We start from the raw sequence: 15452 nt of genomic DNA, 5'->3' as shown, positions 1-15452 counted from the left end.
GTTTTGTTAAAAGAATGTTTTGATTTTCTATAGAAGTAGTAGCACAACTTGGTTGTGTCTCCTCTCTGCCTCTTCGTATTGAGGCACTGGAGAGCTCTGGTATAGTCTTTCACATGGATCAGGATGTGGACAAGCTATTATTGATTTGTTTTGAGAATATTTTAATTTTCTAATCAAAATAGGAGCACAATTTGGTTGTTTCTCCTCTGTACCTCATCATAATGTGCGTAAGACCACTGGAGAGCTATGCCTGTCGCATGGCTCAGGTTGTGTAAATTTTTTTGTGATTGTTTTGATTTTAGAATATTTTAATTTTCTATTGAAGTAGGAGCACAACCTGGTCGTGTCCCCTCACTACCTCTTTGTAATGTGTGCGAGGCACAGGAGAGCTCTGCCATAGTCTGTCACATGGCTCAGGATGTGTACAGTCTGTTGTGATTGTTTTGTTTTTAGCATATTTAGATTTTCTATCGAAGCAGTAGCACAACTTGGTTGTGTATCCTCTCTACCTCTTTGTATTGTGCGTGAGGCTCCGGAGAGCTTGGTCTGCAAGCATTCATGTGCCTCATTAAAGTATATCAAGATTTTCTATTGAAGTAGTAACACAACTTCGTTGTGTCTCCTCTCTGCCTCTTCGTATTGAGGTACTGGAGAGCTCTGGCATAGTCTTTCATAAGGATCAGGATGTGTACAAGCTGTTATTGTTTTGTTTTGTGAATATTTTAATTTTCTAATCAATTTAGGAGCACAATTTGGTTGTTTCTCCTCTCTGTTTCCTCATAATGTACGTAAGACACTGGAGAGCTCTGCCATAACCTGTGGCATGGCTCAGGTTGTGTAAAGGCTTTTGTGATTGTTTTGTTTTTAGAATATTTTAATTTTCTATTGAAGTAGGAGCCCAACTTGGTCATGTTTCCTCTCTACCTCTTTGTAGTGTGTGCTAGGCACAGGAGAGCTCTGCCAGAGTCAGTCACATGGCTCAGGATGTGTACAGTCTGTTGTGATTGTTTTGTTTTTAGAATATTTAGATTTTCTATAGCAGTAGTAGCACAACTTGGTTGTGTCTTCTCTCTGCCTCTTCATATTGAGGCACTGGAGAGCTCTGGCTCAGGATGTGTACACTCCGTTGTGATGGCTTTGTTTTTAGAATATTTAGATTTTCTATCAAAGTAGTAGCACAATTGGTCGTTTCCCCTCTCTCCCTCTATGTATTGTGCTCGAGGCCCCGGAGAGTTTGGTTTAAAGCATTCATGTGCCTCATTAAAGTATATTTATATTTTCTTTTGAATTCGTAACACAACTTGGTCGTGTCCCCTCTCTACCTCTTTGTAGTGTGCGCGAGGCACAGGAGAGCTCTGGCATAGTCTTTCACATGGCTCAGTATTTCCAGTGTGATTGTTTTGTTTTCAGAATATTAAGATTTTCTATCGAAGAAGTAGCACAATTTGGTCGTGTCCCCTCTCTCCCTCTTTGTATTGTGCGCGAGGCTCCGGAGAGCTTGGTTTGCAAGCATTCATGCGCCTCATTAAAGTATATCTAGATTTTCTATTCAAGTCCTAGCACAAATTGGTCGTGTCTCCTCTCTACCTCTTCATAAAGTGCGCAAAGCACTGGAGAGCTCAGCCATAAGCATGGTTTAGGATGTTGTCATCAGAGTTGTGACTGACTCACAAAGTAGGTATTAACTAATTAAGTCGAATAGTCTCTCAAACTCTACGTTTTTGTTTACCGAAGCTGTATAATGTAACAGGGTGGCAACACGGTGCGGAGGTCCAGGGTTCAATTCCAGCTACTTTAACCTCTCCATTCAGAGTTTGCATGTTCCTCCCGTGCCTGTGTGGGTTTCCTCCCAAGTTCCCGAAATATGCATGTCGGGTTGATTGGCCGAATGAATATCACTGTGTGCCCTGCGACTGTCTGCCCTAAAAATGCTGGGGTGTGCTCCAGCACCCCCGCAACCCTAATGTGGATAAGCGGATGGCTGGATGGAAAATCTCAGTGCCGGTGTCACGAAGCAGGCTTTTATGGGTTATACACTTTGCAATTGTTCCTATTTCCACTCCACAACAAATGAACTGAACTAGGCAAAAACGATACTACAAAGAGAGTCTAGAATAGGTCCGATACTCACTCAGCTGTTCTCCGTCCGCCCCGGTATCGTCCGTTCTCTCGGTATCGTCCTCGTCATCCCCCGACGAGATGGCATCTAGAGAAAAAGGACGAAATGTTACTGATGTCCTTTAAGGGAACACAGAAATCTAGAAACACACCGCCATTCTAAGGTGAGGGTGATAAATTGAGATTGCTGTATAGCGGGGGATAGAAACCCAGGCTAATTACTTCCTAACCCCTGGTAACTCCATAGAAAAACATCGAAATAGCAAAATGTGACACATGGAGTACTGCTTAAACGGAATTTACATGTATATGAATAAATATCATAAATAAAAACGAAGGAAAAATGACATTTTGTTTGTATTTGGTGCGACATGACTTGAGCTGGTAGAGTGGGGTTACAGGGTGGATGCAGGGGAGAAATGAGATGGCAGATTGAAATGAAAGCGTTTAAGAGAGTTTAAACATTTCACTTCTGAAGGTTTGTCATGCCCTCAGTTCATAGTTACGTGTAAGCGATTTAAGAAGGGTAGCCATTCGTGTGCCTCCTTCGTTTTTCTTGATAATTTTAGTTTCTTTTCCATGGTTATCATGTTGTCATGACACAATAGCAATACTATACAATATATAATAGCATCTTATATAAAGTCAATCTTAAAGGCATCTTAGAGATGCAAGAACATTGTAAAGGTAAATTTTATTTTTTGGGGGTTTTTGGGCACGCAAGTAATGGGATTTTGATGTCATATAGTGGGGGAAAGGCCATTGAAAGGGGCTGAAAAAGATCTTATTTCGCATCATAATGTAAAAAAAAAAGTAATAAAAACAAAAAAGATTATATAAAATAGCGAAAAAACATCAAAATACTATAGTGTAGAGAAGTCGTGTTGTTGATGTTGTATAGTGGGGAAAATGCTGTAACGAGGGGCCCGAAATAACATCTTGGTCCACATGGTAACATGAAAATGTTTTGAGCTAGGGATGCCGTGTTGTTAATGTCTTATAGCGAGGTAATGCTGTAACGAGGGGCCCAAAAAACATTGCATTCTACATTGTAACACGAAAACATGGTAAGCTAAGGACGCCGTGTTGATGATGTTGTATAGTGGGGAGAATGCCGTAACGAGGGGCCGAAAAAACATTGTATTCCATATGGTAACATGAAAACATCGTAAAACCGTGTTGTTTATGTCTTGTAGTTGGGAAAAATGCCGTAACGAGAGGCCGAAAAAACATCATAGTCCACATTGAAATATGAAAACATTGTAAGCTAGGGAAGTCGTGTTGTTGATGTTGTATAGTGGGGGAAATGCTGTAAAGAGGGGCCGAAAAAACATTGCATTCTACATTGTAACACGAAAACATGGTAAGCTAAGAACGCCGTGTTGATGATGTTGTATAGTGGGGAAAATGCCGTAACGAGGGGCCGAAAAAACATTGTATTCTATATGGTAACATGAAAACATCGTAAAACCGTGTTGTTTATGTCTTGTAGTAGAGAAAAATGCTGTAAAGAGAGGCCGAAAAAAAGTCATATTCCACATTGAAATATGAAAACATTGTAAACTAGGGAAGTCGTGTTGTTGATGTTGTATAGTGGGGGAAATGCTGTAAAGAGGGGCCGAAAAAACATTGCATTCTACATTGTAACACGAAAACATGGTAAGCTAAGAACGCCGTGTTGATGATGTTGTATAGTGGGGAAAATGCCGTAACGAGGGGCCGAAAAAACATTGTATTCCATATGGTAACATGAAAACATCGTAAAACCGTGTTGTTTATGTCTTGTAGTTGGGAAAAATGCCGTAACGAGAGGCCGAAAAAACATCATAGTCCACATTGAAATATGAAAACATTGTAAACTAGGGAAGTCGTGTTGTTGATGTTGTATAGTGGGGGAAATGCTGTAACGAGGGGCCCAAAAAACATTGCATTCTACATTGTAACACGAAAACATGGTAAGCTAAGGACGCCGTGTTGATGATGTTGTATAGTGGGGAGAATGCCGTAACGAGGGGCCGAAAAAACATTGTATTCCATATGGTAACATGAAAACATCGTAAAACCGTGTTGTTTATGTCTTGTAGTTGGGAAAAATGCCGTAACGAGAGGCCGAAAAAACATCATAGTCCACATTGAAATATGAAAACATTGTAAGCTAGGGAAGTCGTGTTGTTGATGTTGTATAGTGGGGGAAATGCTGTAAAGAGGGGCCGAAAAAACATTGCATTCTACATTGTAACACGAAAACATGGTAAGCTAAGAACGCCGTGTTGATGATGTTGTATAGTGGGGAAAATGCCGTAACGAGGGGCCGAAAAAACATTGTATTCTATATGGTAACATGAAAACATCGTAAAACCGTGTTGTTTATGTCTTGTAGTAGAGAAAAATGCTGTAAAGAGAGGCCGAAAAAAAGTCATATTCCACATTGAAATATGAAAACATTGTAAACTAGGGAAGTCGTGTTGTTGATGTTGTATAGTGGGGGAAATGCTGTAAAGAGGGGCCGAAAAAACATTGCATTCTACATTGTAACACGAAAACATGGTAAGCTAAGAACGCCGTGTTGATGATGTTGTATAGTGGGGAAAATGCCGTAACGAGGGGCCGAAAAAACATTGTATTCCATATGGTAACATGAAAACATCGTAAAACCGTGTTGTTTATGTCTTGTAGTTGGGAAAAATGCCGTAACGAGAGGCCGAAAAAACATCATAGTCCACATTGAAATATGAAAACATTGTAAACTAGGGAAGTCGTGTTGTTGATGTTGTATAGTGGGGGAAATGCTGTAACGAGGGGCCCAAAAAACATTGCATTCTACATTGTAACACGAAAACATGGTAAGCTAAGGACGCCGTGTTGATGATGTTGTATAGTGGGGAGAATGCCGTAACGAGGGGCCGAAAAAACATTGTATTCCATATGGTAACATGAAAACATCGTAAAACCGTGTTGTTTATGTCTTGTAGTTGGGAAAAATGCCGTAACGAGAGGCCGAAAAAACATCATAGTCCACATTGAAATATGAAAACATTGTAAGCTAGGGAAGTCGTGTTGTTGATGTTGTATAGTGGGGGAAATGCTGTAAAGAGGGGCCGAAAAAACATTGCATTCTACATTGTAACACGAAAACATGGTAAGCTAAGAACGCCGTGTTGATGATGTTGTATAGTGGGGAAAATGCCGTAACGAGGGGCCGAAAAAACATTGTATTCTATATGGTAACATGAAAACATCGTAAAACCGTGTTGTTTATGTCTTGTAGTAGAGAAAAATGCTGTAAAGAGAGGCCGAAAAAAAGTCATATTCCACATTGAAATATGAAAACATTGTAAACTAGGGAAGTCGTGTTGTTGATGTTGTATAGTGGGGGAAATGCTGTAAAGAGGGGCCGAAAAAACATTGCATTCTACATTGTAACACGAAAACATGGTAAGCTAAGAACGCCGTGTTGATGATGTTGTATAGTGGGGAAAATGCCGTAACGAGGGGCCGAAAAAACATTGTATTCCATATGGTAACATGAAAACATCGTAAAACCGTGTTGTTTATGTCTTGTAGTTGGGAAAAATGCCGTAACGAGAGGCCGAAAAAACATCATAGTCCACATTGAAATATGAAAACATTGTAAACTAGGGAAGTCGTGTTGTTGATGTTGTATAGTGGGGGAAATGCTGTAACGAGGGGCCCAAAAAACATTGCATTCTACATTGTAACACGAAAACATGGTAAGCTAAGGACGCCGTGTTGATGATGTTGTATAGTGGGGAGAATGCCGTAACGAGGGGCCGAAAAAACATTGTATTCCATATGGTAACATGAAAACATCGTAAAACCGTGTTGTTTATGTCTTGTAGTTGGGAAAAATGCCGTAACGAGAGGCCGAAAAAACATCATAGTCCACATTGAAATATGAAAACATTGTAAGCTAGGGAAGTCGTGTTGTTGATGTTGTATAGTGGGGGAAATGCTGTAAAGAGGGGCCGAAAAAACATTGCATTCTACATTGTAACACGAAAACATGGTAAGCTAAGAACGCCGTGTTGATGATGTTGTATAGTGGGGAAAATGCCGTAACGAGGGGCCGAAAAAACATTGTATTCTATATGGTAACATGAAAACATCGTAAAACCGTGTTGTTTATGTCTTGTAGTAGAGAAAAATGCTGTAAAGAGAGGCCGAAAAAAAGTCATATTCCACATTGAAATATGAAAACATTGTAAACTAGGGAAGTCGTGTTGTTGATGTTGTATAGTGGGGGAAATGCTGTAAAGAGGGGCCGAAAAAACATTGCATTCTACATTGTAACAATAAAACATGGTAAGCTAAGGACGCCGTGTTGATGATGTTGTATAGTGGGGAAAATGCCGTAACGAGGGGCCGAAAAAACATTGTATTCCAAATTGTAACATGAAAACTTCGTAAAACTGTGTTGTTTATGTCTTATAGCGAGGTAATGCTGTAACGGGGGGGCGAAAAAACATTGCATTCTACATTGTAACACGAAAACATGGTAAGCTAAGGATGCCGTGTTGATGATGTATAGTGGGGAAAATACCGTAACGAGGGGCCGAAAAAACACTGTATTCCGTATTGTAACATGAAAACATCGTAAAACCGTGTTGTTTTCGTCTTGTAGTAGAGAAAAATGCTGTAAAGAGAGGCCGAAAAAACGTCATATTCCACATTAAAACGTGAAAACATTGTAAGCTAGGGAAGTCGTGTTGTTGATGTTGTATAGTGGGGGAAATGCTGTAAAGAGGGGCCGAAAAAACATTGCATTCTACAATGTAACACGAAAACATGGTAAGCTAAGGACGCCGTGTTGATGATGTTGTATAGTGGGGAAAATGCCGTAACGAGGGGCCGAAAAAACATTGTATTCCAAATTGTAACATGAAAACTTCGTAAAACTGTGTTGTTTATGTCTTATAGCGAGGTACTGCTGTAACGAGGGGCCGTAAAAAACTTTGCATTCTACATTGTAACACGAAAACATAGTAAGCTAAGGATGCCGTGTTGATGATGTATAGTGGGGAAAATACCGTAACGAGGGGCCGAAAAAACACTGTATTCCATATTGTAACATGAAAACATCGTAAAACCGTGTTGTTTTCGTCTTGTAGTAGAGAAAAATGCTGTAAAGAGAGGCCGAAAAAACGTCATATTCCACATTAAAACGTGAAAACATCGTAAGCTAGGGACGCAATGTTGTTGAAGTCGTTTGGAGGAGAAAATGCTGTAACGAGGGGCCGAAAAAACAATGCATTCCACGTCATAATCCTAAATTATCGTAAACCAGGGATTACGTGCTGTACAACGTCGTATAGTGTGGATTCCACATTGAAGCATGAAAATAATGTAAGCTAAGGATGATACCAGCTCAGTAGCCTAGATGGTAAGGCGCCCGCTTTGAGACTGGGAGGTCGGTGGTTCGCGCCCCGGCCGAGTCATTCCTAAGACTTAAAAAGTGGTCGGCGGCGCCCTCTGTTGGCTGCGGCTGCATCGGCTCGCTACAACGGGTCAGGTGTAATCGACATTTCGTTCTGTGTACATTGTTACACAGAATGACAATACAAGGAAATTATTATTATTATTATTATTATGTGGTACGGTGGGGGGAATGCTGTAACGAGGGGCCGAAAAACATTGTATTCCACATCATAACATAAAAACATTGTAGGCTATGGAAATCATGACCCGGGATAAAATTGGCGATCGGAGCCAGTTACCTCCATACTGGGCAGAGAGCGACCTATCATTTTCTTGGGTGTGTTGATGACTATTATTCACCTGTGACATTGACCAGGAAGCAGACGGTCTCCCTGCCCACGGCCGTGCAGGCGTATAATCCGGAATCCTTGGGCGTGGCATCTCGGATCTGCAGCACTTCCTGTTCTATCTGCGTTCGATTGTTGATGTCTAGCGAGCCGCCATCTTTGGTCCAGGTGATGCCGCTCTTGGCCAGGAGGGGGCAGCTCAGCTTCAAAACCTCGCCCGGGTGCACCGAACACAAGGTGGGTTTGGAAATTGGATTTTTCTTGGGTGCGTCTGCGGAATGAGGGGGAGGCAAAAGGGGGGGAGATGGGTGAGGAAAAGGGGTCCAAAGGTAAGGGAAAGAAAAAAGGAAGAATGTGAGGAAACACCAAAAAAACGAAAGTAACAGATTCAAAATGGAGGAAAGAGTCGGACGTTTAAAAAAATAACCACCCCAGAAGAAATACCAGTGATCTTAAAAACAAGTTTACAGAGTAGAGGTAAGATCTTAAGCCCGAAATCCAGAACCGAAATCCGGATCCGGCCTAAATGTCAATCATTACACCCGGGTTCGGGCTTTTCTCTCACTGCCTTTTTCAAATTGAATTAATTAGTCAGGCTCAGGCTTCAATACTTGCAGCTCCAGGTCAGGTCTGTCTGTATTTATTTCAAGGCCCTATCTTAGATTTAGTACAGAGGAACTTGAATTTAAAGGGATATTGTGTATTATTTGGTGCCTTCTAGTGTTAAAAAACAGCTAAATATATTTGAAATTCATATATGAACTCAGAAAAAATACCAGTGATCTTAAAAACAAGTTTACAGAGTAGAGGTAAGATCTTAAGCCCGAAATCCAGAACCGAAATCCGGGTCCGGCCTAAATGTCAATCATTACACCCGGGTTCGGGCTGGGCTTTTCTCCCACTGCCTTTTTCAAATTGAATTAATTAGTCAGGCTCAGGCTTCAATACTTGCAGCTCCAGGTCGGGTCGGTCTGTATTTATTTTAAGGCCCTATCTTAGATTTAGTACAGAGGAACTTGAATTTAAAGGGATATTGTGTATTATTTAGTGCCTTCTAGCGTTAAAAAACAGCTAAATTGATTTAAATTCATATATGGACTCTCAAACAAACATGTCATTTCAAAAGACTCCTAGGTCAAAAAGTTTTTATTTATTTTACCTAACATGAGCCTCACCCGGAAAGTTTATGACACAAAGGCTATTTCAATATGCTCCACCATCACTTGAATAATCGTGTTAACCCGGTTTTTGACCTTGAGAACGTTTTTTTTTCTTTCCGAAAAATCAAGTTCAGTTCCATCTCCACTAAACTAGAGGGCAGTGGCAGAGTGTTTCGATATCATCTAAAATCGCTCTCCTCTCTCATTTGCATCCACCCGCTACCTCGCCGTACCACCTCAACGAATTCCCGCTTCGGCGCCGTGTGCGGTCTGATAAGACGAACGGAATCCGGCACGTTTTACGACACGCTGCTTACATCCCGGGGGCCTGTCGGGGCTTAGAGTTAACTTTTTTTTTTTTTTTATAGGGAGGAAGAAGTTTTTGAACTAGTGAGGAACTCCTACCTGTCCTAGCAACTGGATGCCATAACAAACACAAGGAGACAAATACGAGATAACTGGCAGGGGAATTTTTTGGAAAGAAAACAAAAAAAATGGAAGAATGAGGGGACATTTGTTTACTCACTCGAATTAAGAGTTTCTTTGCACTCTAAAATGGACGCCTTTACTTGAAATTCTGTTTTTAGTAACCTTGTTTTGAAAATCTTTTTTCAATGAATGTGTTTTACTATATGATATATTGAACACGTTTAAAAAAGATATTTTTTTATGATACATCAATTAGTTTCTCTCATTTCATAGTCGTTTATAGATGTATATCTAAAGAAAAAGAAAGATGGAAAGAGAGTAAGAAAGAAAGACAGAAAAAAGAAACAAAGAAAGAAAGAAAGAAAAAAGAGAGAATGAAAAAAAGAAGGAAAGAAAGAAAGAAAGAAGGAGAGAAAGAAAGAAAGAAAGAAAGAAAAAAAGAAAGAAGAAAAGAGAGAAAGAAAGAAAAAAGAAAGAAACAAAGAAAGAAACAAAGAAAAAAGAGAGAATAAAAAAAAGAAAGAAAGAAAGAGAGACAGAAAAAAAGAAAGAAAAAAGAAAGAAGGAAAGAGAGTAAGAAAGAAAGAAAGACAGAAAAAAAGGAAGGAAGACAGAAAAAAAAGAAAGAAAAAAGAAAGAAAAAAGAAAGAAGGAAAGAGAGAAAGAAAGAAAGACAGAAAAAAGAAAGAAACAAAGAAAGAGACAAAGAAAGAAAGAAAGAAAAAAAGGAAGACAGAAAAAAAGAAAGAAAAAAGAAAGAAGGAAAGAGAGAAAGAAAGAAAGACAGAAAAAATAAAGAAACAAAGAAAGAAACAAAGAAAAAAGAGAGAATGAAAAAAAGAAAGAAAGAAAGAGAGACAGAAAAAAGAAAGAAAAAAGAAAGGAAAGAGAGTAAGAAAGAAAGAAAGACAGAAAAAAAAGGAAGGAAGACAGAAAAAAAGAAAGAAAAAAGAAAGAAGGAAAGAGAGAAAGAAAGAAAGACAGAAAAAAGAAAGAAACAAAGAAAGAGACAAAGAAAGAAAGAAAGAAAGGAAGACAGAAAAAAAGAAAGAAAAAAGAAAGAAGGAAAGAGAGTAAGAAAGAAAGACAGAAAAAAGAAAGAAACAAAGAAAGAAAGAAAGAAAAGAGAGAATGAAAAAAAGAAAGAAAGAAAGAAAGAAGGAAGGAGAGAAAGAAAGAAAGAAAGAAAGAAAGAAAGAAAAAAGAAAGAAGGAAAGAGAGAAAGAAAGAAAAAAGAAAGAAACAAAGAAAGAAACAAAGAAAGAAAGAAAGAAAAGAGAGAATGAAAAAAAGAAAGAAAGAAAGAAAGAAAGGAAGGAGAGAAAGAAAGAAAGAAAGAAAGAAAGAAGGAAGGAGAGAAAGAAAGAAAGAAAGAAAGAAAGAAAGAAAGAAAGAAAGAAGGAAAGAGAGAAAGAAAGAAAAAAGAAAGAAACAAAGAAAGAAACAAAGAAAACAGAGAATGAAAAAAAAGAAAGAAAGAAAGAGAGACAGAAGGAGAGAAAGAAAGAAAGAAAGAAAGAAAGAAGGAAAGAGAGAAAGAAAGAAAAAAGAAAGAAGGAAAGAGAGAAAGAAAGAAAGACAGAAAAAAGAAAGAAACAAAGAAAGAGACAAAGAAAGAAAGGAAGACAGAAAAAAAAGAAAAAAGAAGAAAAGAGAGTAAGAAAGAAAGACAGAAAAAAGAAAGAAACAAAGAAAGAAAGAAAGAAAAAAGAGAGAATGAAAAAAAGAAAGAAAGAGAGAAAGAAAGAAAAAAAGAAAGAAAAAAGAAAGAAGGAAGGCTTTTACTATGTACAAATATTTTCACTTCATTTCACATTTTTCATATACCGTATTTTCCGCACTATAAGGCGCACCTAAAAGCCTTTCTTTTTTTCAAAAGCTGACCATGCGCCTTATAATACAGTGCGCCTTATATATGGATCAATATTAAGTCGCAAAGTCTTGCAACTAATGCAAGCAGCCGCCGACTCGATTTTCCCCCGAACGCAAAGTAGTCAGCGGTGTATGCTGGGATTTATATACCGGCGTTTCATTGGCTAACCAATGTGTCAATCATCATCTGAATCGATCACTATTGGCTAAAGTTATTCGGAGGTCAAGGGGAGGATCCTTTTTATCATTTACTGGCTGGCATAGGCTGAAGCGGCAAAACAAAGCCTGCAATTGGCCGAAAAAGATGAACGTGTATAGCACGTGGTTGACGGCATCCAGAAAGCATTTTTTACTATTCTGTATTTGTAAATATTTTATTCTCCTGGATTTACTACACTCACGGATATAAGAGGACCATGGTTGCACATTATTATTGAACACAACGACTTCGGTGAGCTACTCCGGCTATATATTTTCCCTGTATCTTGTTTCAGACTGAACTCGATGTTTCTGTGATAAGCGGTGCAGATGATGGATGGAACAGAGTGTCTATTTTTAAATTAAACTCAATTCCAAGTGTTTATTGTCATACGCACAGTAAAGTTGCGAGCGAAAAAGAAAATAGAAACTAAGGAATGGTTGGCATTTCTTGAATCCCAAGACTTTAACCTTCCAAATGATATTTGGAACGATGCATTTGAGTGACATCGTACGGACACCGCATCCGCACGTGTCTACGACACGTATTTGCTTCTTTGCAAGCTTTGGGAATGTTAAGGGCGTAATCAGTTGGACTGAACCATCTGACTGTTTTGTCCACGTTCCCATTGTAGCGCCTTATAATCCGGTGCGCCTTATCTATGTCAAATATAAGACCAAAAACTATTTTTTCAGGGTGCGCCCTATAACCCGGTGCGCCGTATAGTGCGGAAAATACGGTAATATAAATATCATATATAATATAATATACAGTAATCCCTCGGTTATCGCAGTTAATGGGGACCAAAACCACCCGCGAAAAGTGAAAATCCGCAAAGTAGCGACGCCCCTTCAAAAATGCTTTTTTAAAAAAAAATAATAATAATTTATTATCATTATTTTATTTAATTTTTTTAATTTAAATGTATTATATTTATTTTTTTAGACCCGGTCAAAAATGCTTTAAAAAAAAATGTATTATTCTTATTTATTTTTTTAGTATTTTATTTTATTTTTATTATTTTTCAGACCCGCAAAGTTATTATTTTGTTTATTTTGTTTTTTTGTCATTAAAAAAATACATTTTCTTTTTCTATATTATTTATTTTATTTTATATTTTTAAGATATAAAGTCAAATAAAAAATGAGTACGGTTGAATAATTACTAAAAAAAAAATGAAAATAGAATAGTACTGAAAAATATATTTTTTAAAAGCAAAATGATCTGCCAAAAGAGCAATATTATTTTTATTATACTTATTTTTTCTATGTTCTACTCTATTACATTTCATACTTTCCATTTTTTTCTCCATTTTACTATTTTTGGTTTATTTTTTCCTTCCATTTGATGAGCGACAAGTATTGAGAAATAAAAAGTACTGAGGAATATATTAAAAAAATATTAAAATATTATTATATTTAAAATAAGTAAATAAATCATGAACGAGGATCATTTTATTGAATTGTTTTTGTTTACTATATTTTATTAACATATTTGTTTATTTTATATTACATGTGCAAGTATTTTTTAATTTTTTTTTAACTTTCACCTTTTTTTTCCTTTATCAAACTATTGAGGGAAGAAAATAAAGAAAAAAACGTACTGGGTCAAATAAATATTACATAAAAATATAGAATTCAAAAAAATAATAAAAAACAAAACAAAACAAGATGATCTGCCGACTTTCTAGATTTCCCGGTGAACACAAAAATAAAAAAAAAGCATCTGGGTCCTCCCTAAATAAAAGGTTCTCCTATAAAGGGACAGCACTCCAAACTTTTCGTCAGGCAGATCCGCCATTGTTGTTTTGGTCTCGGCAAAGATGACGTCATTGTTTTGGCGCTTGTCGAGTGAAAGAGAAGTAATCCCTCCGAAAAAACAGTTGTTATCAGGTGCAAATCAACAAAAAAATTGGTCATTTTTCAGTGTCGGTAATAAGGCGAAACATAATACAGAAAGTGGTAACAACGGCAATCATTCCGGCACGAAAAAAACGGCGGAGAAATTCTTCGGAAGACCGCGAAGGCAAGGAAAACACGTGTGTTACAGCGAACGATTCGACGAAAGATAATAAACACAAGAATACTCCTAGCAAGAAAAGGACTTTTCTGCCAAAATGGACTCAATTCTATTCCTGGTGACGCTATGAGGAGGATAATAATGGAGGCTACATGTTCTGTGATGCGTGTACCCAGCGTGACAAAAAAACTGGATGGCATAAATCATTTCGCAATACGACCTTTCAGAAAAGCACATTGGATCGGCACAACGACAATGAAAACCACAAATTAGCTATGGAAATTCCCTTGCTGCAATTGGACCTTGAGAAGGCATTACGACTGTGGCGGGACCGCAAACCACCAAGAATATATGAACTGAAAAATCTGAAGCGATTCAAACTGCATGGAAATATGGACTAATATTTCAGCAATATTATTTTGGATAATGTACAATATTGTTGTGAACTGAAAAATCTGAAGTGATAACTGCTTTGTTTTACCAATAAACTGTGATGAAGATATAGATTTATATTCAATATTTAACCCCAATAACACAAAATTTTGGGGACCCATAGATTTTTGTCCCGTAAAATGAACACTGGGGACAGTGTGTAAAATTTAAACACTAAATATCGCTGTGTTTTGTGGTGCAACCGAAAAAAAGTGCTAAAAAGCACAAGGTAGAATATCCAACCTACCGTGACTAAAAGGGATCGAAACCCACATTTAACATCTCATTTTTGGGTCCAACCTTTTTGAGCTTTTTGGGTACCCGTAGTAGCAAGATGGCCTTTAAACGAGGCTCGTGTTATGTCAAATAAATGTACATTTCTCCACCAATAAGAAAACACGGCAACAATAATATAAACATACATTTTATATGATTTAAATCGATATTTTGTATTTTTTTAAATATTGTTTTTTTTTTACCACTAGGGGGCACTAAAACGGGGGTCTCCAACTTGGTGCCCACGAGCCCAAAGTAGCCCTCTAACTGGCTATGAAAATGGATCGAGGGTCATTGTGATTTTCTCTGAAATTTGATTTGGTTGGCTGAGCTTATTAGTGTAATCGCAGATGATCCAATCAGATCTCAGCATCCCCTAAATGACATTATATGCCCCGCCCCCTCCCTTAATTTAACCGCCCCCCTCTCCGACCCGACTGCCCTTATCCCTCAACATCCTGCTCACGTGGAAAATCCTTTCTCCCCTTTCTCTTCTTGCTCCTTTCTCATTCAAATCCCGTCTTTGCTTTTTTCCTCGAAGGCCCCCCAAAGAAAAGTGGCCCCTGGTTAATCACCGCGGCAACGGCCCCTCATTTTGCCGGACCCCCCGTGACCTGAACCCCCCGAAACGTGTTTTTCCATGAACCCCGCAAACCCCTTTCACTCTTTTAACGGTTGAGCTGCAGAAAATGGATTGGGGATAATGGACAATATGAATGATATTATTTTACTCATTTACTGTAGTTCTCTTTTTTAAGTTTTTTTAATATTTTCCCTTTTTTTTTTTTTTTACAGATTTTCAATATTTATTTTCAAATCTTTCCCTCAATAAAATCTATAATAACTGTTGGGGTAATCTTGACCATTTTCATTCATATATTTTATTTTTTATTTTATCTTTACAATTTTTTTTTTGCTATATTAATCCCCGAAAAATTCGACATTATTATGAATTGATTTATTATGATACATTGTCAACTATTCTTCTTTTAAATGTATTTATTAAGTATTTATAAAGATATTTATGTCAGGATTACCGGTCACTATTTAAACCCACTCCTTTCTGTCACTTGTTGTCAGTCCGTCTGCGAACCTCAGCTTACACTAGGCAAGCCTTTTTTTGACCCTGACTCCAACCTGTTTTTCGCTTCTGTCCGCCCCCCG

At 37.8% G+C, this 15452-nt stretch overlaps 1 protein-coding gene across 5 annotated transcripts in view; it reads right to left on the bottom strand.

The window, feature by feature from the left end:
• Positions 1 to 15452, bottom strand: part of fgfr2 (fibroblast growth factor receptor 2) — a 97393-nt gene that overhangs the window by 59770 nt on the left and 22171 nt on the right. For all 5 annotated transcript variants that reach the window (XM_088351725.1, XM_088351721.1, XM_088351722.1 and 2 more), the window contains exons 3-4: positions 7915 to 8172; positions 2132 to 2206 (exon numbers count right to left, since the gene is read on the bottom strand). In XM_088351725.1, coding sequence (XP_088207851.1) covers positions 2132 to 2206; positions 7915 to 8172 — 333 coding nt within the window. The remainder of the gene's footprint in view (positions 1 to 2131; positions 2207 to 7914; positions 8173 to 15452) is intronic.

Source organism: Urocampus carinirostris, chromosome 13 (assembly GCF_059441175.1).
Source record: "Urocampus carinirostris isolate Australia breed hairy pipefish chromosome 13, RoL_Ucar_1.0, whole genome shotgun sequence".
In the NCBI taxonomy this organism is placed as follows: Eukaryota; Metazoa; Chordata; class Actinopteri; order Syngnathiformes; family Syngnathidae; genus Urocampus; species Urocampus carinirostris.
Note: the sequence above shows the minus strand (reverse complement) of the source record. Positions and strands in the feature narration are given on the sequence as shown.